The 27975-nt window shown below is 39.3% G+C and overlaps 3 protein-coding genes across 9 annotated transcripts in view; 1 reads left to right on the top strand and 2 right to left on the bottom strand.

The window, feature by feature from the left end:
- Positions 1-1675: 1675 nt before the first annotated feature.
- wdr24 (WD repeat domain 24) lies at positions 1676-8517 on the bottom strand. Of its 3 annotated transcripts, none has more exons than XM_067489307.1 (11): positions 8455-8517; positions 7542-7631; positions 6770-7254; positions 6226-6403; positions 5371-6043; positions 4612-4724; positions 4077-4201; positions 3878-3982; positions 3433-3770; positions 2808-2992; positions 1676-2310 (listed from the first exon to the last, which is right to left on the bottom strand). In XM_067489307.1, exons 3-11 carry the CDS (start codon positions 7248-7250, stop codon positions 2142-2144), a joined length of 2367 nt encoding a protein of 788 aa, XP_067345408.1. In that variant the 5' UTR covers positions 7251-7254; positions 7542-7631; positions 8455-8517; the 3' UTR covers positions 1676-2141. The 3 variants fall into 3 exon arrangements, with proteins under 3 accessions (XP_067345408.1, XP_067345410.1, XP_067345409.1); XM_067489309.1 differs by having other exon boundaries at positions 3433-3767; XM_067489308.1 differs by having other exon boundaries at positions 7542-7620; positions 8455-8504.
- A 5-nt stretch (positions 8518-8522) lies between these two features.
- Positions 8523-11987, top strand: zgc:112496 (uncharacterized protein LOC541336 homolog). 2 transcript variants are annotated; one of them, XM_067489331.1, is made up of 5 exons: positions 8525-8844; positions 9829-9922; positions 10076-10235; positions 10489-10641; positions 11478-11979. In XM_067489331.1, exons 1-5 carry the CDS (start codon positions 8720-8722, stop codon positions 11657-11659), a joined length of 714 nt encoding a protein of 237 aa, XP_067345432.1. In that variant the 5' UTR covers positions 8525-8719; the 3' UTR covers positions 11660-11979. The 2 variants fall into 2 exon arrangements, with proteins under 2 accessions (XP_067345433.1, XP_067345432.1); XM_067489332.1 differs by lacking the exon at positions 10489-10641 and having other exon boundaries at positions 8523-8844; positions 11478-11987.
- Positions 11988-12082: 95 nt separating this feature from the next.
- rhbdl1 (rhomboid, veinlet-like 1 (Drosophila)) overlaps positions 12083-27975 on the bottom strand; it is a 39100-nt gene continuing 23207 nt past the window's right edge. For 3 of the 4 annotated variants that reach the window (XM_067489320.1, XM_067489317.1, XM_067489316.1), the window contains exons 6-8: positions 21041-21141; positions 19139-19199; positions 12083-17549 (exon numbers count right to left, since the gene is read on the bottom strand). In XM_067489320.1, the coding sequence (XP_067345421.1) occupies positions 17312-17549; positions 19139-19199; positions 21041-21141 (400 nt within the window). In that variant the 3' untranslated portion in view covers positions 12083-17311. The remainder of the gene's footprint in view (positions 17550-19138; positions 19200-21040; positions 21142-27975) is intronic. The other variant, XM_067489318.1, reaches the window with a different exon arrangement.

The raw sequence follows: 27975 nt of genomic DNA, 5'->3' as shown, positions 1-27975 counted from the left end.
TAAATCACCCCCATCATGGTCAAGCAACAACGGTGATAGTATCAACAGTTTGTTATCTTGATATTGTATAATTTCTTTATAGCACCAAATTACAGTTGTTTTGGCAACTTTTCTTATATGTACCTCAGAAAATACAGAGGTCCAGACCTCAGGGACCTCAGTAGTGGGTATGGCCATAACCAGGGACTGTCCAGGTGAGTCAGATTAGGTATTAGACTATTAATGTCAATGTTTTATCTGCCAACAGGGCTGTTCCATGCAGCTCTGGCCCCAGGGTCAGGGGTTCCCCATCCTGATTCCTGGATTGTCCTCATATGGAGGATATCTGAAAATCATCCATTGTGCCTGAGGCCCTGGCAGTAAATCGATGAGATGACAGCAGCTTTTTAGTAACAACCTTGGCAGCTGATCCAGATACAGCAGCCTCCTGCATGCAGGTTGATAAACGAGGACATATTCCAAGCAGTTCACACATCAGTTTTGCAGACTGTTAACAGATAACAGACAGGCAACCGAAAAATACTTTTACATAAATACTAGTTGAAGCTACAGTATGTACATTTTTTTCACATTTTTGTAGTGAAGATATGTTCCATAACTTATCTTAATGTGGAGATGTGCTGTCAAAGCCTCCTGAGAAACAGACTCATTAAACATAAAGGCAAAGGAACAGGAGTAGGAACCCAGTACATCATTTGCTGATAAGAAAGTTTACCTTTTTAGTTACCACAGGGTTTGACAGTGTCACTATTTAATATTGAGTCATGTAGGCTAAGCAGTTTTGCCCCCTTCCAAATTTTGGTAAAAACATAGAAAACATGTCATGATTGTGCTACCTTTAATTTGTATGCATTTTGAAAACTGTCAGTTTCCACGATGGTTATAAGGTCACTAAAACCAAGTTTACTTTTTAGTAAACAAGGTCACAGAGCAGAGCACTATTTTCATTAGTGAAGCTCTGCGACTGATTCACACATTTATTTCCTGACAGGAATGAAAGAAACACTTGTGCTGCTGAGCAGCAGCCAGACTGTAAATGAGCCCAAATAAAGATAATCAGTGTGGAGAGTTGACACAGGACTGATAAAATAGTTGGTATCTCTCACTGACAATTTACTCATCTTATGTAAGTCTGCCAGCAAAACTGACAATAGATAAAATCATCCAACCTGTTGCCCTGAGGCCAGATTCTTAAGGTAACAACATTTCACCCTAGACAAAGCTGTTCTGGAAAAAATCTCTGTGGGCTTCTGCATGTATTTGTTGTGTATCCCACCACTGGTGAGATACACAAACTCAGGACAAGAAAATGTCTGTTACTCTGAGCAGCACACATAGTGTTGAGCTGGTGGACTAGACGCTAGAGATGTTGGCTGACTGCCATTTGGGATTTCTGGGCCTGTGGGAGTAGTGTTGTTAGGAAAATAAATAAGTACAGTTCCTTCCTCTCACTAAGATGCCTTTGAGCAAGCTTTTTTACCCACACAACTCTACTGGGACTGGATGTGCTGGGTTGTTGCCAGGTGTGAATATGTGCCACTATGTTAATGTGATAGTCAGCAAAGATGCATCATATTGACTGAAATTAATTATAAAATGTATGAATATGTGTAAATGATATGAACACTTCAAAACGTACCTTAGTACTCGACTCAGGACAATTCAAAGCAACAAGTGAGTTTGCACTGCTTTAATGGAGCTATTTCTCATATAAATTAATTCCACATTATCTACAGTCCTTCATAATAAGTTTTAAACTGTATGTACAAAAATTTACATTCTGTCTAGGATGAGGGAAATGCTCTTCCTGTCCAGCCTTTAGGGTTTTACTGAGTGGGTTAAAAAGAATGTAAAATGCATCAAATGTGAAATCACAAAAATATTGTTAAATTCTTTGATTTTCTACTGTAACATCTGTAACATAGACAATGGTTCAATAAAAATACAAATGCAAATATGACCTCACATGTGATTGTGCTTGCTCTTGAATGACTGTCCAGGAAGCACATAGAAACCTCTCCCTCCTTCAGTGGGATGAGGACATCTTATTTGTTTGCTGTCTGTGTGTGTGTGTGAGGGAGAGAGAGATCCAGGACCAACTCCCACAGAAGACGAGCTGCGTGATATTGGTTGTAATGGTCTCAGGTGTACTCACACTGGTGGCCGCAGCCTGCAGGGCAGTGTGCATTGCTTTTCAGCCAGTTCATTATGTGCTCCAGATGTCCACCATGGCTGCATCCCTGACACCACACAAACAGTCCTTTAACCACATGGTGGCACACTGCACATATACTGGCACATTGGTGGCACCTACAGGAGAGACACAGGGGGCAGGTCAGAGCTCCATTCAGGTCTAAATCAAACAATACTGTAAGAAGCACTAAACTCCTCTCCAATGACTGTGATCAAAAAGGTAAAAATGAAGATATGCAAAATAGACAAAGCCAGGTGAGCTGTTTTTACCTCTTCCCACTTCTACTATGATAGGTTAGCTGGCAGTTAGGTTAGTTGGTAACATCATATTTAGTAAACAGACATGAGAGTACTATCAATCTACTAATCTTGATATTCAGCAACAAAGGCACATATATTTCTAAAGGATGAACGACTGATAAAGGTTCTAAAGGCTAAAACAAATCTAGGTGGATTTGAGGAAAAGTAAATAATAAAATACTGAAAAGCTACCAAGTTTGTTAATTGCACAAGAGAGAGCACCTTCTGATAATTGTACAATAGTTCAGCATGTAGTCATTTGACAATTATGTATGTCACTTTTTAAAAATGGAACGGGAATACTGTGTTCATACCTATCACAAATCCAGCCCTTGTTGCTCATTGGGCGCTTGCAGTTACTGCAGTTAATGTGCAGTGTTGTAGATGCCTGGTTCAGGCAGGTGATGGCGCTACATGTACTCAGCTTGATAACCTCATTGGACACGTTCCACAACTCGAATCGCTGCAGCAGGTCTATGTAGGACATGTACCAGTGCTCCTATAATGGAAATGCAACTTGTTACATTTTTCTATTAAGTACAATTAGGTTTTTCAGACTAAGACATTGTAGCTGAATTTGAAAGTTTGGTTTAAATCTTGGCAGTTTCTATAGTGGACAGGTTTACAACTTAGTCATTCATGGGCCAAAGCATATCCCTGAACTTTTTGTTAAACCACAATATTCAGTGCAAACATGGAATTTTGATATTTGTTCTGGAAATAATGTGCACTGATCTTAAACCTTTATTAAAAACCACTTTGAGGTGATTAGTCAGTTCTGGTGAAAAAAATAAAACAAAGATTTTTCTTTACCCAAACTTTTACTAATGACTCTACCTATGACAACCTCTTAAACTGAAGTCCATGCTATGCGTGAAAGAGAAACTCTGCTTTCTGCAGCACTACACAAGACACGAGTGCTTGTTTCTTTCACTTGACCTGAGTTAGGTCATCAATCTCCTTACGGATCCGTTCCCCCAAGACGATAAGCACCGAAACAGCCATCTGCACGTCCCCCTGCTCTGCATAGTAGCTTAGCATCTCCCGCACAATGGGACAGAAGAAGCTGGCAGGTAAGTGTGGGTTGTACAGTGGCTGGGAAATGGAGATGAGAGAAAATGACTCGGTGGGTGTCAGACAAGTCACTTCTGCCTCGTTGCCGCTGACGTGTGGAGAGTCGGCCTTGTCTTGTTGAAGGTGCTCAGGAGCAGGTGGGTTATCCATGATTTCGTGGCGCAGCTGGAAGGCCTCCTGGGGCAACGTGTACTCCTGCTCTTCTTTTGTGACAAAAGGAGCAGAGATAATATTAGACAAAAGAGTGCTGAGCATAGTGGCGGCTATAAATAGCAGGTGCTGATTCCTCAAAGGTACGACTGTGACTGACCTGCTTGGTTGTCATGCTCCATAGAATAGAGGTCATCGTCATCTAGCTCAGCATCACCAAACATATACTCAGCCTGTCCCTCACTGCCCTCTGTCTCCTCATTTTCTGAAGACAAATTAAATAAAAGGTATTATTTATACAATTAATGAATATCAAACAGCATAAAGACATCAGGATCTGTTTTAATGACCACTCTCACCTTCATTATTACTGAAGTGCGAGTTCCCTGGCTCCAGGTGGATGTTATCCTGTCTGCTCTCACCTTTACTGCGCTCCAGTCTACTCTCTGTTCCTATCCCTGAGCCCATTTCCTTTATGCTGAAACTAAAATGTACAACAGCATTAAACATTTGGCTGTACACCAGTCAGGCATTACATTATGACCACCTGTGCAATTGAATGCAATCTAATTCAGTGGCTCTGCCATGGATTCTACTTTTACAAGATTATAATGTCTAATCGTGGACAAAACAGAATCACCTCTTCTTATAATGCACTCCAGTACGACTCCACTTCCCACTTTGGCCTCAATAATAAACACACAGTAGAATTATCTCCTTTCTAAAAGTTCTAACCTAAAAACTGAGAACTTGTATCCTAAAGTAGAATTAATGGTACAGCTACTGTATTGGATTGCATTAAATTGCACAGGTGGTCATAATTTTATGCCTGATCAGTGTAAATTCTCTTTACTCATGACTGTTTTGGAACAGCAGGCCAAAAGGCTAACTTACCTGTTCATTAAAGGCATGCAGCCCAGTTTACTGAGGTTGTGGTTTGGACCAGGTGCTGTGATGTTTGCTGGGTCAGAGAACATAATTCTCAGCATGGTCCATGTTGTAGAAACCTTTTAGAGGACAAAATTCACGTCATTCATAACTGGAAGAATCTTTTTTTTACCTTAAATGGAATATCTCTATAATTTCAGTATTGCATTGCATTTTACTAATATTACCTTATGAAGTAAGAAATCTACTAATCAGTAGTGTCATAATAAAACTAGTGATTGAGTTCATTCTGCCCTGCCTTTAATTCCCATTGGAAATATCAAAATTAAGAGTGAAATATTCATGAATGGGCAAACAAGTGATAAATAAACCCAGAATTGGGATTGGAATAAGAAATGTTGTCTCCATCTTTCTAATACAACCTTCAAAAAAGAGATGGTGTTGATGTATAACTGTTAATAACTTTATATGTTTATTGACCAATTTAATTTAAATAACTAGAACACAATTACTGTAGGGTCTAATACAAATGTTGAATAACAAGACGTTTTGTTCAGAGCTAAAATAATCTGTCAATCTCCATAATCGTTTAAGTAATTTTTAAACTAAAATGATAAAGGTTTATTGCAACTTCTCATATGTGTATATTTCCTGGTTTTCTACTGTTGCTTGGGTAAAAAAAAGGATGTTATAAGACATGACCATGGCTTCTGAGAACAAACTAAGCACTAACAACAGATTAGAATATCCACTTATATGTCTGACCTGAGGTCTTTTGAGCTCCTGGGCCACCTTGGCATTGTGATCACATAGCTCAGCAAATGGCTTCCCACTGAGGAGGTAGAGTTGTGCTGTCTTGACAAACCAGTCCATTCGGTTACTATCCAAGTCTGTCTCAAAAACGCTAAGGGCACTGGACACATGGGCAAACTGTTCCGTTGGGTCAGGCTTCTTGAAGAAAAAGATAGGGTAGCGTCGGTCACCTCCGGGGTAAGGTTTTCTGTTGGCGTCACTACTGATCAGACTCTCCTTTGCTGCAAAGGCTAAGTCACCGAACAATCCAAAACACAAACCCTCAGGGTTGGCCTTGTCCACAGGACGAGTGGCATCCTTGAACATATGTTGGTAGAGAGTGCTGTCCTTAGAGCCAGAAAGCAAAAAATGTGGGTCATGCTGGTGGCGCCACACAATACCAGTGGTCACATCCTTGTGCTCTTCAAAGGTGGCAAAAGGAATAAAAGGTCTGCGTATGTCCCACACATAGATGTTGTGGTCTACCATCATAGAACAAGTGGCTAAATGAAATTTCTTCTCTGGACGCCATTTGACGCGAGCTACTGAGGCAATCGTCTGCACACAGTAGATTTCCTTGGCTCGGTTAGTAGTCATGTCCCACACCTTTACCATCTTGTCCCTGCCTCCTGTGGCCAGCCAGCCCCTAAAACAGAAACAAGGATGTAAAGGTATTAACAAACATAGGCTTAGTTTCCTTAAAAGGTAGAAGTTTCCAAACATCTTTCCAAATGTATGTAACATATATTCAGTGAGCTACAACAACTTTACACAGGAAGGGCTGAAATTTCTTTTGCAGTTTGTGTCACAAAGTCAGTTTTTTTTCACCTGTCATCAGGGTGCCAGTCACAGCAGAACACAGGGCCAGTATGGGCGGTAAACATTCGCTCATAGCGGTCCGGCCGCCTGATGTCCCAGAGCTGGACATTACCATTCTCAAATGATGCTGCAAATGTGAAATAATCCTTCATGCTGAACTGGACATCCCTTACACTCTCTGACTGACCTAGAAGATAGAATGAACCAAAAAGCTCAAGTGATGTCAAAGCCCAAGTGTTGAACGGGAACGTTTTTTTACATTAACTGACAAAAAGAAATTAAGATATTACTTATATGTCAGTCTACAATTGTAGATATTTTCTTTTTCAATTGAATAATTAAAATCAAGCTTTTCTTATAAAGTGAAAAAGCTACTTCTCTTTATTTTTGACAGTTTTAATTGTTCTTGTTTTGAACACATACATTTTATTCATCCTATCTCCCCAAAAATCTATTACATGCATAAAAATAAACACAGTGATTTGGGGGTTATGTTTGATCCATTTCAAATGATCACAAATGTGAATTTAACCAGAATCATCATATTCTCTACCTGAGAAAGTGCTGACAGACTCCTTCTTGCGTAGGTCAAAGCACTTCATAAAACCATCCTGTGAGCCACTTAGCAGCATGTAACCCTCTGTTGGGTGGAAGCACACCTTGTTGACAGTGCGTTTGTGCTCAGTAAAGAGTTGGTCCTGCTTGTTACGGGAGGGCTTTCCTAGGTTCCAGGTGACCACTGCCCCATTGGTGGCAGCTGTAGCCAGCAGGTTCTCTTCCATCTGATGCCACATGACATCAGCACAGCTGAAGTTGAGTGAGGGTTTGCGACCCACACGTAGGTTAAGCTTTTCCACAAACTGCTCCTCCTCCAGCGCATATATCTTGAAGATGTTGCGACCAGCTACCACCACCTGTGTGGCATCACGGCAAACACTGATAGCATTGGCAGGGGCGTCCAAGTGGCAGAACATAGTTCGGCCACTGATGGCATTGCTGCTGAGGGCTGTGGTAACTCGTGACATCTTCTCCATGTTCCTAAAGCAGATGCAGTGAATTTTTTCTTGATATCAGGTACAATAAAAGTGACAAAATAAACATGCAGTTACTTGCTGTGGTTTATTTTACACTAGCACCTGCTGTAAAAGACATCTAACAAAAATATGCTTTGATTGTAAGACAGCCCTGAAACTCACCAGATGGTGGCACTATAGCAAAATAAACGTTAGTATTATAGTCTCTTATGAGGATTGTTTAATATATAATATTAACAAATATTATATATATTTTAACATTTCAGACAAATGTATGACTGTTGTACTCACTTGGTGAAGAACTGATGGTATCTTCAATATTTGCAGCTTAATAGAGTCCTTCTCATGTGCTCCCATGAGAGCCAACTTGCTATTGAAAGACTAGAATGATTATTATAAATGATTATTTATAAGTGATAATAAAACACTGATGAGGCTTTATGCAGAAACATACACACAGTATACGATCCGAACATCGGTTTTCGTTAAAATGTAAGCTTTGATCTTGGTTACTTGCTTAATAAAAGTAGAAATATAACGAAAGAAATAATGTCACAAAATGTTTGCAGAAAAAAGACTGATACATTTTTACTTCGGTGGAATGTTATTAATGCAATTCTAATTTGACGCGGCATATTTTCAGTGCGGTTATGCTTTATATTTCTTATGACATTCTGCAAGGCTGAGGGATTTCATTTCTTTTAATCCCCTTCTATCTTGACTCGGTGGTGAATTAATAGCTTTTATTGCATAGCTGTGTATGGACAGATTACCGGTACTCGTGCATGTTACTTATGCATAAACATTAATCAACCTAACTTGGACACGTGAATCCTTCAACCATCCACTCCCTAATGTAACTGCCTAATTTTGTTTATTTGGTGGGGATTTATCGACTACCAAAAATAATTGATTTGCAGCTATGTATTTCCATCTGCTCCTTCACAGTGCCCGCTTGTCTAATGGTGTGTTAGCTACAAAGAGCTAACTTAAAATACAATGTAACTGCACCATAAACATGACTGGAATGTGATGCTAATGCTAGCCATAGCTGGCTAATACAGCTACGGAGCACTTTTGAAAAGATAAAACGTACAACAGCTACGTTTTAAACTTATCTCGACAGCTGTAAATATCTTAAATGTATCTTACTAGCAAACAGTTTATTTGCAAAATAATTAACAAAATATTTCAAGAGACAGACCTTGTAAAACTGTTGCTCAGTACCTACAGTACCGGAAATAGTATTTTACTCTGTCATCTCGCGGGATTTGCGCACCTCTAAACGGAAGCATCGCAGTTCATTCAGTTTAGTGGGTTTATTTTGGTTTTGCTTTAAGTGTCCCCATAGAAAGCTGAACGAGTATAGTTTAAATCGGAGTGAAACAGCTGAAGTACTGGGCGCGATTTATATTTTGGTGGATTCAGATAATGTTTGAGGGTGATAGTGTGAGCTCTCTACTGCTGCTATGAGTGCTCTGTTTGTCTGTGAGGAACCAGCCACATGGAAGAAAGTCTATGACAAATACTGGGACGTAGTGGAGGCCAAGACCAAAGGCAAAAAACCTGGAAAGCTGCTGAGCCTTGACAAGTGGTAATTCACCCCCACAGTTGCAGTCACACAAAACCTCAGCTTTACAATATCACAGAGTTGCAGACTGAAAGTAGCCTTTCATGCTGATTGGTTATTTAAATCACTTGAATCTGGCCTGTAAATTATGCAGATGAGACGTTTTAGGGACTTCTTTTCCATTTTCACTTAAGTTCAGCAAACCCCATACACTCATGAAGATGCAGTCATATGTTTTGAAAGATCCAGAAAAAGCTACACAGTTGTACCTCTTGACCTGTTTACAGTGTTTTTTATTATACTGTGCAAGAGATTTAAGCACTTAAATTGAGAGAGCTAAAGTATATTATAATAGTATAATAGTTTTTGTTTATCAATTTACTTTTATAGAAAGCAGTAAAGGGGAAAAAACACATCAGTATTTATTGTGATTACTCTGACATTAAAAGAGCACTACTTCTCGCCTCTTATACATATATAAAATCTCTTATTTAATCTCAGGGCTTTGTAGTGGTCGTAGGGGTCATAGGGGGGCCTGGTGGATCAGTGGTAGAGCACAGGCCCGGAATGCAGAAGGCAGCAAGTTCAAATCCCAGCCCACCAGGTGTGGCTTCACCCAGCCACCAGGGAGGGCCCCAACAGGAAGGGCATCTGCCATAAAAACACAAATGCCAAATCAATGTGTGGAACATGTTCTGCTGTGGCGACCCCTGAAGAGACAAGCTGATAGCCGTTGATCTTGATTTGTTGCTGGGCCTCTTGCTCTTTGTGTTACCCAAGATAGTTTATGACTTGGTTGGTCTGTGTTTGCAGGTGGTGCAGAAAGACTCTAGGGCCCATCAAACACCTCCTGATGGTACTGTTTGATAGATAAACATCTAAACTGCCTGGTGCTTCTGCACAGCACAGTGTATCAAGTTTTTAGTGAGGATATGAAATCTGTTTTATGATCTGGTTAATTGGCCTCTCTTTCAGTAAAGATGAATGATGTGTAGTATCTGTGTGCAGGTACCAAGAGGAGCTGCCCTTGCTGATTTCAAGTCGACCTCACAAACATGTCACTCTGTCAGAGCTGGTAAAATTGATGGAGTGGAAGCTCACTGTAAGAAGACTCAAAATTATAATATTCTCAAGAAACTTTACCATTTCTTCACAACAGATTTTGTCACAGTGCTCCAGTAAATAATTTGACATATAATACAGCTGTGAAGTGGTCTATAACAGCAGTTGAGTGGCCCTGTGTGCTTCTCTGCAGAAAGGGAAGTTCAGGCCAAGGCTGCAGCAGTTGGTGGCATCCAATAGTGATGAGACTGTTGAGAAATGTTCCAGAAAGGCCTTCAGCCTTCTGCCTGATGTGCAGGCAGCGATTGCAGAGCTAAGCTTCTTGAAAGGTGTCGGCCCAGCCACTGCTTCAGGTTAGCGAACCATCTTTATTATGTTGCTGAAGACACTGTATTGAATGTGCTTTCAGCAAATTGGGAGAAGCTTAAGAAATCACCCTGATGTAATGCCTCTGTGATCCTCGTAAAGCACAAAATGACAGCCAGAGCTGTTCTCCCACTGACTGACTGAGTGGCTGGTACTCCCTGCCCTCATGTTGAAATAGTTTGTATGCACTTCATGGCTGGATTCAGCTTGGCTTGAGGCTGACTACCGTTTTTGTTCCAGCTGTGTTGGCGGCCGGAGCTCCAGAACAAACTGCATTCATGTCTGATGAAGCCATGGAGAGTTTACCGGGACTAAAGCCCATTCAGTACACAGCCAAGCACTACACTTTTTACCTTAGCAAAATGGTTGAACGAACAGAAATGTTAAACAAAGGTAAGGTAATGCCACAACCAAGATGGTGGTTACAACTGTAGCTGCATTTTTTCCCCCTTTGTTTTATAGTACCACAGTGATGGAGTACAGCTATTGTTACAGCTTCATTTTAGCACGCAAGATAAGACACTATTAAAAAAAAATTAATCTTTGTGTATAAAGCTTAAAGTAATTTCTGTTGTGCTCCTATATTAAGCAGCATTTAGACATCTCAGAATGTCTGGGACAGATTTGCTTATTGTCTCCAGACTCAATACAAAACAATTTTTATTGAGTTTTTGTGCACATTTATGATTTTGGTTTTTCTATGAGCTCTAGTTCTTTTATTTGAGGCTTAAAATTCTTAGATTGCATTTTGGTCAACAATCCATTTAATCCTATATTTATTGAACAAATTCACTACTAGTATAAAAAATCATGTTTATGTATTTGTCATTTTCATAAAGCATCTCAAAACTGCAAATGTTTTATTGCTTACTACCTCAAAAAGGAAAAAAGCAATAACGGAATATAAAACTGTCAGGTGACACAAACTAACACAAACAGGTGACAGAAGTGACCATTAAGCCCAAATGTCAGGGGCCCAGGGATAAGCTAATGAGAATGATGGTGGGAGGAAACACCAGGAGCAAAAGTCTAAAAGAACAGCACCTGAGCCTAACACACATTCACTTATGAGGAATTGTAACACCCACTGTATATCACATGCTCCTTTTTAATATTTTTTATTTTATGGCTAATGTAAAATATTTGAATTACCTTGTTGTTGAGTGCCACACAAATAAACTTGCCTTGATGCTCTGTGCCAATTCTTTTATTTCTCCTCTCGTCCACAGTGGATCCCCAGCAGGAATGGACCCCCCACAAGCTGGAGCTGTGTTTGTGGGCGTTGACCACAGCCACACAGCAGCAGCTCCCACTTCTAAAGGATGTTGACGTTAAGGGTGGCAGTGTGGTGGAGAAGTACCCAGACCCTGACTCTGACCAGAGACCGACAAAGAAGCTCAAAGCTAGATGAAAATTACAGATCCTACGCAGTATATATCTTTTAAAACATGTTCCCTAAATAATAAAGCCTTTCTAGGAGCATGTGGTGATAAGTGGGGTTCTTTCTTCAGGCATGTTTTTCCAACGTTTTGTAAAAGCCTACAATCTTAGTTTTGAACTCGCTTATGTTTTACATAATGAATAAAATATATGAATACATATACTGCCAGTAAACAAATTAAAGTTTGTATGTTCAGCAAAACAGGAGATGCTAAGTTAATAGATGCCAAGTTAACAATGCAAAACTATTCAGTTTCCTATCAAACGACTACAAACACCAGAAAGTATTTATTAACGATTCAAGTAGCTAATACCAGAGTCCTTAAGACTTCCTTATATAATGATTAATCATTACAGCTGATGATATTAAATGATATTAAATTAAACAAAAAAAAAAGGTTGCCACAGTATTGTTCTTTATTTATATTGTTTCTAAATTAAAGCAAAGTACAATGAACAGTACAAAATAAAACAAAAAATATATTCATATATATACAATATAAAATGGTTCAGTTTAGAACATTTAAAAAGTACAATAGATTGTGAAATAATTAATGAGGACTTTGATATAAATTATCCACATGTAAATTTAGTTTTCCTTTAGTCTCCTCATGACCAGGAGAAAAATAGCTTCTGCTTTTTCTTTTTGTAAACGCTGTGTTGGTCCAACCTCTTGCCTGGTCTGAGAGATTGAACCTCGTTAGCTTGGCACCATTTTATCAATACAAGTAAGCAGCTCATGAAAAACTACCACAGCAGCAAATATATTACATTTTTGACTCTAAACCAATGAAGGGGAGACAACTTGCGGTTTACAAAACCACCTGTCATATTTGCGTGAACTCAAGTGGCTCAGGCAGTATTTGTGATCATGAAAAGAATATGTACCAAAGCTAGAAGCTGGGAAACCAAGACTTGTTACAAATCAGAAATGCGCACTCATCTCCAGAAAAAAAGCTTTTTCAATGTTCAGCTTGTAATCAGATCTGTACATCTGTGCTCTAATACAGACTGAAAAACAAGCCGTATTCATATTTGTTGAGGCAGACAAACATCAGCTCTGAGTAATTCACATAAATCAGAATGTTCAGTGGCACTCACACAATATGCAAGCCCTGGGATTCACAGACATATTTGGTTCAGTGTCTACAATGTAGTCTGATCATTTTTGTGTACCTGCCAGTTGATTTTGTTTAATTTCATGGGTGATTAACACAAATTCAAAATCTGACCCTGTTTACTCATTTTAACATACAGGATAATTTGGGACCAAATGTCTTTACATGAAGACGACATTGTGGAAAAGTGTAAAAATCCCTAAACCGCCATTTACTAACAGTGTCACTTCATGCACTGTTGAGCATCTATCACTGTAAATACATCTCTGGAGCTACAGTTGCTTGCTTTACCTACATAGCCCTGCAGTGACAGGTACACATACAGTATCTAAGTAGCAATAAACACTAAGAAAAGGCAGCCTGGCTGGCTTGTTTGCAAGTCGCATATCAGAGCAGCTACTGGATATACAGTTGTTTACAGTGCAGCATCTTTCTTTCATGGATTCTGTGCATGATCATGTAAAATAAATAGTAGAGCTAACAGCACAGCAGCTTTTCTGCCCAGTGCTCAGCCTTTGGCTTTTATACTATAACAAGGCATTGGGCACAACAGCACAATGGATTAGCATAGGGAGGTTAAAAAACAAAGAATAATTATGGCAGTAAGGAATATGGCACATGACAAGATGTCAGTTAACAATATTATAGTAAGGTAATTTTAAAATGTCTATTTATGATGACACATGGAAAATCAGAAACAGCAGTCAGAGAAAGGTTTGTTGCATTTTTGAGTTAGATGATGATGAGTTTATGTATTGTTGAGTTCTGTTTAGAACTGTCTCTAACTTGGTGAATGAATTGAAACCAACCAAAAGAGGATGTGGAATCCCCAAAGTGATGGATAGCATATTACGGCCAGGCTGCCCCCTTACTAAGTCTTCACCATACAGTTGAAAACAAATATTAGCCAAAGACTGCTATTAAATTATTATTGTGCACCCTGTCTGATCCACTTTATTTTTCACACAAAGGAAGATGTCCCATTCATGGTCTAGCTTTGGGGCTCCGGTGTGTCCTCGCAATAGCCATGCATCATCCTGACACTGGAGGTGTTGTGACCTGAGCATGACAGGACGGGTAAGCAAGCTGGGGTTTTATGAACAGTGTCAGCATTGTTTTCTGTTGTTTCTGCTGTGCCTCACAAACCAAAGCTGTCGCAAGCTGTCAGACAGAGGATGAGTGTCAGGCCATGATCATTCCTCTCCTTTAAGATAAGCTGCTGTCTGAATGCGGGAGAGGCCTGTTCTTAGCAAGGTGTGTTGGTGCTGCAGTGGCCCCCCCTAACTGGTTATTAACGACAGATCCACATCTAATTTTCTCTTCCATTGAGGATGCTACTATCTGCTCTTTTATAACAATAACTGTGACACAGTAAACATTTCACCTTGTACGAGATTTTAGGGGCGACGGGAATTCACTTGACTTTAATCCTGCGTGTACTTTTGGGAGGGGTAATATTCACAGTTAATATGTTCTACAAAAACATAGCCATTTATTAGCCCTTTTACAACCCTTCTGGGTTCCTATGAATCTTAAGTTAAAGAGGCACATTAACCTCCTCTCAGGCATCTCCTTTAACTTCATTATAGGCTAATAGGGTATGTATGCATTATTTATCAATGTATCGCTGCCAACCCAAGCAATAATACAACAGATTGAAGATTTCTTCAACAAGAATACATTGCTACCACGTATTTGCTGATCTTTTCATTTTATGTAAAAATGGCTTATTCTGGCTATTTCATACTTATTCTCTCATTTAACACAGAGTCTTCTGACACTACTGACACATGGAAGCAAATGCTGAGGAATGTATTTACGACCAACTATCAAAATTGGCAAATGCATCATTTTTTTCCCAGGCAGCCAGTGGACATTCAAATGAATTATTGATTGAAAGACTGACAAATGGAACATAGCACAAGTAAATGTAACTGTAAATCCTCGTCTCAGCTTTCCAAAAGCTTGAATCACTCTGAAGATAATATATGACAGAGCACCTGTGTATAATTTATTTGCCTAAGAAAAAATTGCAGCAAGGCGTCCACACAGTGAAGGGGGACGATTTAGGGGTGTGGGAAATTTGCAAATTTAAAATGCAATGACTTAAAAACGAGTTGACAAGCAAGTTGTAAAAATAAGCTACCAATCTCCAAGTTTCAAACCAACAAACACTTCTTTGTTTTCTCTGCAGTCACCGTCTCTAATTAGTTCTTTCTATGGCTTATTTTGTAAAGCACTAAAGATTTATAAAATCAAGTGAAATTAAGTTGTCTGTGGTCATCAACAAACCAGGGGGTTTTGCCTCATTGACTATATTTTTTTAGAGCAGTTGTTCATAACGTTGGTTTTCAAGGTCCCCTGCTCTGCTTGTTTTCTTACTGTCCCTGCACTAACCACTGCTGAATACCTGGGTAAGGTATGTTCTGTCCGTCAGAAGCTGAAATATATCAAATTGTTTTGTCTTCATTCACCCCACCCTCACATAAGATGGTATCCTCCAGCTTCTGATGGGCTGAACACACAGATCCAGGTAATCAGCAGTGGATAGGGCAGGGATTGTTAGAAAACAGGCGCGACAGAAGGCCTTTGGGGATGGGAATCCCTGTTTCAGAGGATCAAAGCTGTACAGGAGTTATCAGAAAAACAACAATCATAGCATTATTTTGCACCATTGGAAACTGTTCTGTTTTTCCCTCAAGGAGGAAAAAATACAAATAAATATACTCTCGGTTATGAACACACAATATACACATCCACTATCAAATTAAAATGGGGACAACTTAATAATAACACTCTTTTTTTTTTTCTTTACAGTACATTCCTTTACAAAAGTTTACAGTCCCTAAGAATGAGAAACTGAGGTATAGACTGGGCCTGACAGAGAGACCCCAATGCCCTGTGGGACATGAAGGTCAAGGTCAGGTGATGACACATCCACGCCCTCCCCAGTTCAGTCTGTCAGAGCGAGAACAGGCAGAGGTCAGTATATATATGTGTGTATGTGTGTGTGTGTGTGTGTTGTTCTTCTCTTCAATTTGTCCATGTTGACCTACAGAATTAGGCAGTGGCTGCTCTCAAAGACAAAGAGAAGAAGTGTGTGTGTGTGTGCATCCTCGCTGACAGCCACAGAGCATGACATGGCATATTTTACACGGTGTGCCTAGCAGGTTGGTGGTTAACTTCTGACACAGTAATAGTTCACTTGCTGAAGTGATCCCCATTTGAGAAACATTGTCGCTTTCTCATAATCTTTTTTATTTGTCTTCCTTCTGTCACAAACCAGGGTTGATTCCCAGTCTTCATGTATTGTCTATGTTGTATGAACTATGTTTCTGTATACACAGTGTAGGTTTAATGCCATGAAAATAATGTAGAAAAATGAAAGTCCTCTTCTTTTTAAAGACCCCAGAAAGTGAAAATTAAATGATGCCTCTAATCTTTAGGTACATTTTGAGGATGACAAAATCCATGTAAATTGGCCTGAAATCTGGTGTTTATGTCTTTTTCCTCTGTTTTCCTGCGATTGTTCAAAGAATGAATTTCTGTTTTGTCGGTCTAAACCTGGTTTCAAAGGATTTCGACTCATTTCTTTTCACTAGGCTTGAGGTCATATTCAGATGCACAGTTTGAGAGACCCCAGAGTTGTTTTCTTTTGCCAGCAATTTTGCAAACAGTGCCCCTGTGAGTTACAGCAGGGATGTAAAATAATAAAAATCATATCAACAATATTTATTTGTTAGTGCTTCAGTTTTTTTATTGCTGCCCCCAAAAATAAACCTGTTTTTTCTTGCAATTCTTCTTTAAATCTTCTTCTGCAGCTCTGATTTGTCACACAGCTAAATGACTCAGATTCAGGTGTCCACTCTGCTTTGGTTCCATTGAGCACAGCTCTGAAACCCTATTAGTTAACTTTTAACTGCAGCTGATCTTAATCTCTGATCTTTATGAAAGACAGTAAATTTCTTCAGCACACACAGTCCTACTCTTGTCCCTTTTATTCTTTTCCTTTCCACAATTGGCAGAACCCATGAACCCAGATTCCTCTCTCTTTACTTGTATGAACCACAAACTCAAAGAACGACTGATGCAACAGCTTTTAAAAAAGCCTCTGAAAAAAGCACGATGGCTAAATGCTCACTGAAAGGTTAGCGCTGGTAATATGAATGACTTCAATGTATATAAAAAGATATACTGCTCCTCAAAATTGATCTGAGGAACCTTCACCTGTATTTGTTGCTACTGTAATCCCTCTTTAATAAAAGAGATATATTTCTTTGATTTGCAAAGTATCTGTAAAAAAGAATTCTTGGTCGATTTTAGTTTTGAATGATTTTAAATCATTTCATTTGGGTCTAACTTGAGAGGAAATGGGAAAGTTAACTAAGGTCAAAGAGGGAACCTTTGTATGGAAGAGGGTTGGAGTCAGTGTGTATGTGGAGAAGGGCATGAAAACGAGGGGGGGCCATCATCAGGGAGGAGGGGGGATCTGCACCCCTAGAAGCTCATATGCGAAGATGTTCCAGAAGATGGCAAAGAGCAGGAATGTGATGAAGGAGAAGACGATGACCCACCAGGAGCACTGCTTCTGCAGACTCTCCTCGTAGCTGCGCAGGATCAGCAGCCCCATGCTGATACCGACCACGGCCCCCGAAAGATGTGCCATGAAGCTGGGCTGGGGCCCTGAGGAGGGCAGTGGTGGTGAGAAGCGGAGCCAGACTGCACGGCCCACCTCCGAACTCACTGTGGAGGAGAGAAGAGAGAAAACAGGCTCAGAAATCTGTTCATGACTGAAGCTGTGAGAAATGATTCAGTCCAGACTAGGAGCCCTAGTGTAGTTGTTCAGTGCATTCAGAATAAACGTGTTTCCTTTACAGCAGACAAGCAAAGCTGAAAAGTGATACTATCTTCCCACCTACAGTCCCTCTAAGTTTACCAATCAAAACTTTGTATTTCTTTTGTTTAATCTGACATTTTCAGGGGCTGGTGGACAGAACTTGTTAGCTTAGATCAGACCCAGACTAACTCTTTTGTCTGCTTCCAGTGTTCTGGCTTCAAGCTTTTATATAACACACATATGCAAAATGTATCAATTTAACACTTTCCAAAAAGCAAATGAACATATGTCCAACATTTCCTTTAGATAAACTGTTACAGATACAGATACAGATAGTAAAAACATACAGTTTGCATCTTGTCTTTGTGCTAGTGTGGGTTTCTCGCGGTTTCAACCCCACAGTCCAAAGACATGCATGTTAGGTTAATTGGTGACTGTAGGTGTGAATATGAGTGTGAATGGCTGTCGGTCTGTGTGTGTCTCTCTGTGTTGGCTCTGAGATGGACTGGCAACCTTTCCAGGGTGGACCCTGCCTCTCGCTCCCTATGGCAGCTGGGATAAGGTCCAGCCCACAGTGACCCTAAATGGTATAAGAGGTGGATAATGGATAAATAAATAATGGATGGATGGATTTGTGTGTCTAAGATGAGGCACACATTTATTTTTAAATAAAGACATTGGAATTTATTCATTTTAATAACTCTTCCCTCATTTAAAAAACATGGGTTCAAACTGAGTTAACTTCATACTGGTGCCTAAAAATAGGTGTATTGTATTGTATAGGTGTATTGTATTTGACTACAAGTGTATTGTAGTCAAATGTTTTATCAAACTCGGATTCTTTAGCCATAGAGAGGTTACAGGGGGATTTAACTGGATCTTTACTCGAAAAACTGCTTCCAAATGTTATTTATTGTTGCTACTTTATGCTCTTCCAGATTCTCTTTAGCTGAGTAAATACTTGACTGTTAGTTTAAAAGCAGAGCAAATGTTAATTCATTCTTCACAGCAGCTCACAGGAACGATGTGTCAAATTTTATTTTAAAATGCAATATCCCGTGTTTGTAAAAAGCTGAGGAGAGAAACAACACTCCAGCACATACTTGCTGCTCTCTCAGTTCGGGGGCGGCAGGCTCAGGACAGATGGAAGGAACATATTGCTCACTAATGAAAGTCACAGTGTATCAGCCCTCGTGTGGAGAAAAAGGACAAGTGACTCAAATTCTTTGAAAACAAAGCAACATGTCCAATCAGGGATCCTCCATCTGAGCCATTAACTATGATAACTTAAGTAGCATGTCTGTTGCTGAGCTTCAAGAGCTTTTTAAACCTAACATAGTTGATAAATAGTGTGAACAGTTGGTTGTACATTAAATATGCCAAAAATAAAAGGTCATACAAACTTTATTTTTAATTATGAAACTGTAAATTCAACATAAATAGTAACAGCAGCACATGAGCGCAGCGCTTTGAATGTAAATCGGTTGGAACCTACTGCAAACTAGTGCCAGGATCATGCGGAGCAGCTTGTATGGACAGCGCATCCCGGCCCAGTTCTGCAACACAGAGTAAAAGTGTTTTGTCAGCACAAAGAATCACGACACAAACACGCCATTTCACATATGTGTCTATTAGCAGCCTGGCAAGAAATGCCTCACTTTGTATCCTCTGGACATATTTAGACCAGAGAGAAAGACAATCGATGTCCATACGAGAGAGGAGGCAATGCTTACACAAGACGAAGATGTGATTATACACCTGGCTGCTCTCCACTTAGTCAGTGGCACTGTATTAATTAGGGCTAAGAAAATTCAACAGAAGGGGAGAATGAGCCAATAAATAGCCCTTTTGATTCTTGTGGGGGGAAAGAACAATGACATCCTGATTTAAAATAACACATTTACTCTGCAGGATGAATAATTGCACCAATCAAATCCTTCTTTAAGTTCCTGACTGTGGGAGTATGAAACAATGCCAGTTTTTGCTATTCTTCTCTCACAACGGAAAAGATCAAAAAGAAATGTACAAATAAAACCCACTGTGACCATATGTATGGTCTCAATATTTCTACAAATAAATACTTATTATCATGGAGGGCAGAGGTCACTACAGGTAGTCTGAGCTGGATGTGATGTGATGTTTCTGCTCTTTGATCGGAGGAAATTTGCTTTGACGGGCCTCCACTCTCTCAGGAGGAGAAAGGCTTTTAACCAAAAAAGTGCAACTCATTTTGTCTGTTACAGATCTTGTTCTCAAGCTAAAAAAAGTAATCTAACGTGTATATATGAGGCGCAGGGGATCATTGAGAGCCTCAAAGAACCAAAAGATGTAAACATAAAACATAAAAAACTGGGAACGTAAAGCCAAACAGAGGGTTTAAGTGTAACATTTTAAGATTAGCATTCCCACTACACGGCTCCATGATGTCACCCGAGCTGAATGCCTTCTAGAGGGTCAAGTTGACAGTAGTGCATAAGACTTCACTGAACCTGAGATTGGCTTTTGTGCAAACTGGATGATGGTTGATGGCAGATGGCCAAGAATTTACTGGGTTGAGACGCGACAAGTGTCAAGATAAAAAAAAAGGTAATCTAACTATCTAGACAAAAAATTAATCAGAGCAGAACTTAAATATGCTTTACAGGATTTCCCAACATTTTCCAATTTCCCAAAGTTTAACAGGCCAAACTAACTGACTGTTAGCGGTTTATAGTTACACAGTCTTTGCTTTGGGCCCGTCAGTGCACTTTGATTTCAATCCCTGCTGGCATCTCAACCACCCACAGTGAACAGCAGCATTAGTTAAAGTGATTCGTCAGATGTAACACCGCCTCGAGAGTTGAAGAGAATGTGGAAGACATTTCATACAGAAACCTTGTGACATAAATGCACACAAATACAGACTGGGGGAAAAAAGACTTCTCATGCGGCAACAGGGGAATGTTTTTCAGGGGACACAAATAAAACAGTTTTAATAATTGATATAAGAACCTGACATTCACACGGGATTTACTGTTATAGATGAAGACAACAGTACAAAAAAGGAGCAGTTTTGCAATTGGAGATACAGGTAGAAGGTCTATGGGCTGTGCTCATCATCAACAACCTTCATTCAAACTTTCTACACTTTGCTGGTGACTTGATAATAGGTTACATGGTGTTTTTTCTAAAAACCACTGGGCAATGTAAAGTATTTATTACAGCAATGTGATCCTACTGCAGCAAGAAAAAACCCCAATTAGCATCTGCTGAAAAAAAAAAATAAATTAAACAGATGAAAGTGAAGCTCAGGATTTGGTGGTCTTTCCTGCTTGGACAGCTCTAAGATTCTATCCCCAATGAAAACTGTTTCATATGTAACAATGACGGTGATGATGATAATGATGACGGCAGTTACCATGACAACGTTGGCCAGATGCGCTGAGCAGAGAGCATAGACTCCCCCGGACCCACCCACCACTGGAGCGCGCATGTCCGTGATGGACACTGTCAGAGAGCCTGCAGAGAGAAACACAAAGAGAGAGAAAAATCATATTAGGAGGGCAGACGTAAGAGAGAGGGAGCGCACGCAATGCAGAGAAGTGTGTGTGTGGTTTGAAAGAATGAGAGAGAGCAAAGGAGGGCATTTTAGAAGAGGGGAAAAAACAAAGGCAGAATCACATTACTCACCATGCAGCACAAGTCACCTTCCTCTGAGCAATTTTTTAATCTCTTTGTAAAAATAACGTTGCACAGGGGATACATCAGCTGACCTTTACATGACCTTTGATTTTACACACATGACGCACACAAATACGCTCTGTGTTGTGAAAAGCTTTGTACAGGGGTTTGCTGTACGTAAGAAGCCCGTTAAAGAAAAGTAAACTAAACTAACTAAACTAAAATAAAAGAGTAGTTCTAATTGGATTTTCCTTCCATATACTGCAATTAAAAAAGGCCACGTACATCTGATCAAAGATCGGTCAGGAGAACACAGGCAAACCTTGCTCAAGAGGATAATTTCCGTTGTATGTGCTCTGAAACTGCCTTGTGTTACAATCAAGAGCGAAGTCTAATTTGGAATATGCAGATATTGACAAAAGCCAAATGTGCTGTTTAGGAACATAGTTATAACTGGTATAGTGCTGGTTGTGCAGAAGACAAAAGGAAGAACACATCACTTTAACCTGTGGACTAATTGCACAATTGCACACTTATAACTTTATAAAATTCTGTATTTCATCAAACTATAATATAATATATAAAATGAACAATGGTGTAAATATTCTTTGACTTACATTAACAAGGCACAGTCTGTTCTCACCTACACTGTTTTCTAATCAGGAAACATAAGTGAAAACACTTGCGTTGGTAGACTACATAAGTGCTTAAACCTCAAACTTAATATCCCAGTGTTTTGTGTTTAAAAAAAAATATTGTGTCTAAGACTCCTATTATGTGTGTGAATAAGATGGTTAAAGGACGGACCTTTGGTGCAGATTTGATGACATTTTTTCTTTAATTATGAGAGACTGACACACAAAAATGGAAAAAAAAAAAGAAAATCACTTTAATTGGTTAGGCCTGTCATAAAAAATCTAACTATAGCTAGCACTAGTATGAGCTCCACCCCTTCCTTTGCCTGCTCTGCTGTGCTCTTCTAATGATTTCACTCGGCCCCCAGGTACCAGCTACTGACCAAAGACTATTAGCAAGAAAGTGAATAAGCCTATTTTCCAAAATGTGAAGCTATTGTTTTAAGTGTTTTCCTGTTAGTCTGTCTTGTAGAGTGGAATGCTTTTCCAAAAATACACAACCAAGAAGTCATATAAATAGTGGCTGCTTTGTTTACCAAGTATATAAAGGCATAATCCTGCATGTTGCTGAGTGCACCTGCAGTTGCTATGTAAGAAACAGGATGGCAGTGACTCCACGAAGTAGGACAAAATTTAAGCAGGACAAAATCGCAGTGCCAGTCGCTCACGAGGACAGCATCAGACACTGTTAATTATGCAAATGAGCTGATAAGGGAAGCGGAGAAGGCTGATAAAACAAAACTGTCACTTTTTAATCACAGCTAGGGTTTGCTGTAGTTGTGATCTCAGATCTATAATGCATGTTGTAATATTCATATTCTGTGTGTGAGCGAGTGCAGAGTAAACACAGTCTTAAAGAACGCCTTGTCAGCCTGTGGTGCTAGTGATGATCATGAAAAGACAGATGGTAATCAGAGTGTGTTCCTCAGTCATTCATCTCTCATCAGTTCGACACCTATGGACTATTATGTGGATTTATGCGGCATATGAAGGTTGGTGCTTCAACTAAAGATTTCGGGAGATTTACAGTGCTCCATTTTTAGTAGTTCCACAAAATTGCAATTACACAGTGTAGCATACAGCATGTGGTCTCTGATCTCTTCAAAGTAAAGGAAAATAACATTGGAGCTCGAGCAGCATCAACATCTGACTTCCTCTTTTAGTCTTTCTCAAAGCTTCAAACCTTTTGCAGTTATTTTATGAATTCAATGCATTAGAGTTGGGATATATATTAATAAAATATTCATAGAGTAATATGTGATTTATTATCTGGGGTTTTAATATCTTACTAGTCTTTAAGATTCAGTATAGAATTAAATCATATGAATGAGGTTTATGAATTTAAGTGTTTTGGCAGGGTGACATGAACAAGAACATGACTGTATCTCTGAATCTAACTTTTGATTAAACCTGTACTTTATAGTGTGCCGTTTACATGGAGGTATGGTAACAGGTTTGCATATGTCATAGATCCTTCACAAAAACCTGCCCTAATTAAGGCTCAGATAACAAATAGCTACAAAAAAAACCCTGATGATTTATCACTTCATAAATATAATATCATGTTTTAACAAAGAACTGACATTAATTAGAAAACAAAGAAAGAAATCTGGCGCTAAATGCTCTACTATGTAAAGTTGTTTCAAAGTTTGGCTGCATTTGCCTGTGTGCTGTTTAGTGATGGTGAAAGTAATAGCTGAAAGACACAATGCAGTTCTTTTGTAGCTATAGAACTTCATGTTAATGTAAAAATATTGATTGAATCAGCTTTAAACATAGGCTGATTGGAGTGGGCTGATTGAATACTAAAATTATAGTTAATGGAAATGCAGACCACCTCCTTGTAGGGATGTGACACCACCATCTGTGGTTGATGTAGAGAAGACAACCTGAGACCTCCGGCTCAGAGGAAGAGACGAGCTCCATAGGGAGGATACAAACTGCTCTCTCCTCCTGCTCAGTCTGCTTTGGTGAGAGACTCCAAAATACAGTATGAATATTAAACAGGCCTGTCATGTGGGCTCCCCTACTTAGGGAGGATTTAAGATTTAGGATTCTTGCACTCAGCAGTAGCTGAGATGTGAGGTGTATGATTATTTCAATGCCGAGATGACACATTCCATCTTATGCTCAGACTATTTATTGTTGCTACCCTGAAGTTATCATCATCCTCAATTTTTATTTTTTTTGTGAGCTTGCAACATCCACAACTACACTGCAGTAAAAATGATATACTTTGTATAGAGCATCAACAACACACTCAGGGCTATGCTACATCTGCTGCAGTATACTATAATCCCCAGTGTGGCTTGCTCTGTCAAACCAAACTTGCTACACCATCATTGTTACTTCAGGCTGCCCTTAAGCTATGGGTCAACTTTGTATTTTTCAGTCTCACTGGGATAAGGTACACACATGGGATTGTAAGCTGATCTGAGGCCAGAGTTTGACAACGCCTGAGGCTACAGCAGTGTATAGCCACTCCAGTGGTGACTGTACCAGAACCCAGTAAACGTTACAATAAAAGTCCTCTAATCCTTGAAAAACAATGCATTTGCAAACAAACATGAAGCTGTAGAGTTTGTCTACAATGATGGCTATTGTTACAACCAAGACTGTCTACAACTTGTGATTAGGTATTTTATGATCAGATTTTGTTGAAGGAATTTAGACTACATTTAGACAACACAGTGTTTCAGGATCATTTAATCATATCATGTTAGCCAATGTTTTCCATCAAAAATAAACACTCACATATGTGTCGATGTTACTCATTTTCCTTATAATCATAAACATTTTCTCAAATATGTAACAATGTTTATACATGTGGCTAATATGTAGTCCAAGATTTAAAAAGGCTCTTTAAAGAGTTAAACTTAAAATAATATAATTTAGTTTTGTTTGTGTGTGTGTGTGTGTTTGTGTGTGTGACATGTATTTAGTGTGGTGTTGATATGGCAGATATTTAGACAGCTGGCTGCACTTATTGTATCTATCAGCATTATGACAACATTGACTGGGAACATTAATATGCATTGAGCTGCATTATTGCCTGCCAGGCCAATAAATTTCACAGAAGCCCATTAAAGGACAATATTTATTTATTCAGGTGACTTGTTCAGTATTGGGTACAAAAATCTGGAAACTCAAGGCCTTACTTTTGTTCTTTTCTCTTTTGTTTTCTTACTTGTAGTCATTTGACAGACATTTTTATCCAAACTGACTGACAAGTGAACATGCACCTGGACAAACACGGGGTTCAGTGCATTACACATAGGACACTCTGACATGTTGACAGGAGGACACATGGATTGAACGTCTGACACTGCAGTTAGTGAATGGCCTGCTTTACCTTCTGAGCAACAGCCAAGCCAGATTTTATTAAGTCTATTGGCTGAGGAATGAGCATCATTTTGGAAAAAGGTTTCGTCATGAAATTTTATAATAAGATGAAAACATGAAAGAATTTATTTTACAGCAGCTCTGTCATGAATTCTGCTTGTACAATGTTAGAATTTCTCATTTTTTAGGTTAAAATGAATGAGGTGGTTGTAAAAGTAGATTGTGTGAAAATAGGCAACCCAAACCTAAACAGCAACTATTTTATAAAGTAGGTTTGGGTTGCTCTATTTGTACACACTCACCTCGGACAGATCTATCCTGTATGCATTAAATTTTGTGGCCCAGCACAGGGATGTGCTGTAGTCAGCACTCCTGTAGTCACAGTGTTGCCTCTGTTGGCTTACAAAGACAGGAAATGCCTGATCAGATTTATTACTAAGCAAGAATAAGAGTAGTAGAAGACCGATGAAAAGAGTGGAAGACTGGGTGAATGAGGAGCGTTGACACAGAAGAAAGGAAGCAATCATGTATCTAAAACACCAGGTTTTTGTTCTTATTTTGATTATTCTGCTGAAATTACAGAACTAAATTAAAGCCACCTTAAGCTGAGGCACCCTTTACCATCAGATAGAAATAACGGCAACATTTAGATTAATAATAAATATCATTCATCTGGTAGACCTGAATTTGTGATTTTGCACAGTGCATAAAATATCTGCCCTCAGCACCGCAATTTGTACAACATTTAGCCAAAAAGTAGATGGGAGACAGCTACATACCTGTCGTCTAATAATGTGTGACGAGCTGCAGTTCAAAGTGCTGTTGTGACTCTAACTTATCTAAATGAAAGCTACAGTTTGCAGCTTTTTAAAAATATTTCTTATGTAGGAATACAGTATTGTTAAGCTGGGCTGTTAATGCGTCTTGTGCAGCATTCTCATTTGGGAGGTTGAGCGCAGGTGGAGCAGGGATTGGAGGGGCTGTGAGGAGCAGAGTGGATTGATTTCAAGTATTATGCTAGTGCTGGCTCAAGTTGCATATTGTAGTTATGGAGTTTTTTTAGTTCAGGTCTGAAGTTTTGGGTTCTTCTGTTTTTTGTAACAAAGGCTTAGTATAAATGAAAATTTTTGATGAACACTTTTTTTAAAGAATTATGATAAACACACAAACTCAGTAGATTTTGTACGTGAATATTGAAAAACTACAAAAACCATTTAATAACAATGACCTTGGCTACTTTGATTTTTCATTACTGTCTTGTCTAGTTACTTGTTGGCCCGCATCAGTATAAAGTGATACCACTGCAACTGCAATAAGCTGGTACTGGCTGATATATCGGACTGCCAAATTTATCAGGCAATCTTAATACCCATCATAAAGTCTTAGTGCCCTAGGTAACATCTTCAAATTGCTGATTTTATCTGACCAACAATGCAAAAATTCAACATTAATTTTATATTTAAAAAATAAATTGTTTAAGTACTAGCAGGATTTAGCAGCTTATTTTAGCTCTGTTCTCTGAGCAGTTTGGAGGTGACCGGAGTAAAAATAAGTAAATGTCAGGGTGAGTCAACCTGAGGCAGACCATCTGTCACATAGTGTTTTGTCTACTTTACATTTCATTATAAAAGCTCATAGCTTCAAATGTCATTTAACAAATCAAAATTCAAAGCCTGTGTCAGCTATACTAGTCTTGTCGGACTGGGGGAGCTCTGTTTAAGATATTCGCAACCTGAGAACTACCTGGACACCTCTCTGTCATCTGGACAGAAAGAGATAAAGGAAATTTCAGCTTCACCAGTGAAAGTTCCCTTTATGTGGAAGAACATGACTTGCAGTCAGTTCTCATCCAGTCTAACATCTTTATCCATGTCTTCCTACCCTGATGGAAAGTGGGTGGGAGGGCATGAAAACCTTCACTTGAAATGAAGGCAGAGACAGAGTCTGTAAAGTTTTATTCATCTGTGTTGTCAATCTGTAGGGCGGCATCCAAACTGTCAGAATACTCAAAGCGAAACAACATTACACACCTGCTCCAGCGCTGTATTCAGAACAGACCATTAGACAAACAACTTCAGTTACAGAAACACAGATCCCAAGTTGAAACACAACACAAATGCCAAAAAGAATAAAAACAACAACAAATAAGGATGCACAACAACAACAGGATGTCAGTACTATGATGCCAGGCACTGCTCTGGAGGACAGGATGAAATTAATCAGTTTCACATTGTGCCAACATGGCTACTGAAAAAACACCTTGCCTTGCTTTCCTTAGAGACCGATTCTGTTTTTTTTTTTCGACCAGCTTCAGTATCAGTTTCTCTTTTCTACCATGTCCAAATTTGCCACATGAGAAAAAACATGATTATGTTTATGCTATCCTACAGCCCAGGGGGCATCAGGAAAAATCAATAATCTCCACAAGTCACTCAGAGCTGCTGAGAGGAGACCACTCAGCTCAGTACAGCACCGGCAGGCAGGGAAAAGTATAATCCAAGTTGATCTGGGTGAGTGTGTGTGGGCATATAAGTGTGCCTGTAATGGCAGAAGCAAAGGGACAAAATTTTGAAATGATTGAGTGTGTACATGCAGAGAGAGTGTGTGGCTTATGCCATGAGGATGCTGCAGTGCAATGACCAAAGCAGCGATCACTCACGTCTGCTTTTCAGCTAACAAGCTTTATAGCTGACTT

This window comes from Channa argus, chromosome 20 (genome assembly GCF_033026475.1).
Source record: "Channa argus isolate prfri chromosome 20, Channa argus male v1.0, whole genome shotgun sequence".
In the NCBI taxonomy this organism is placed as follows: Eukaryota; Metazoa; Chordata; class Actinopteri; order Anabantiformes; family Channidae; genus Channa; species Channa argus.
The sequence above is the reverse complement of the archived record's forward strand: the minus strand, read 5'-3'. Positions and strand labels throughout refer to the sequence as shown.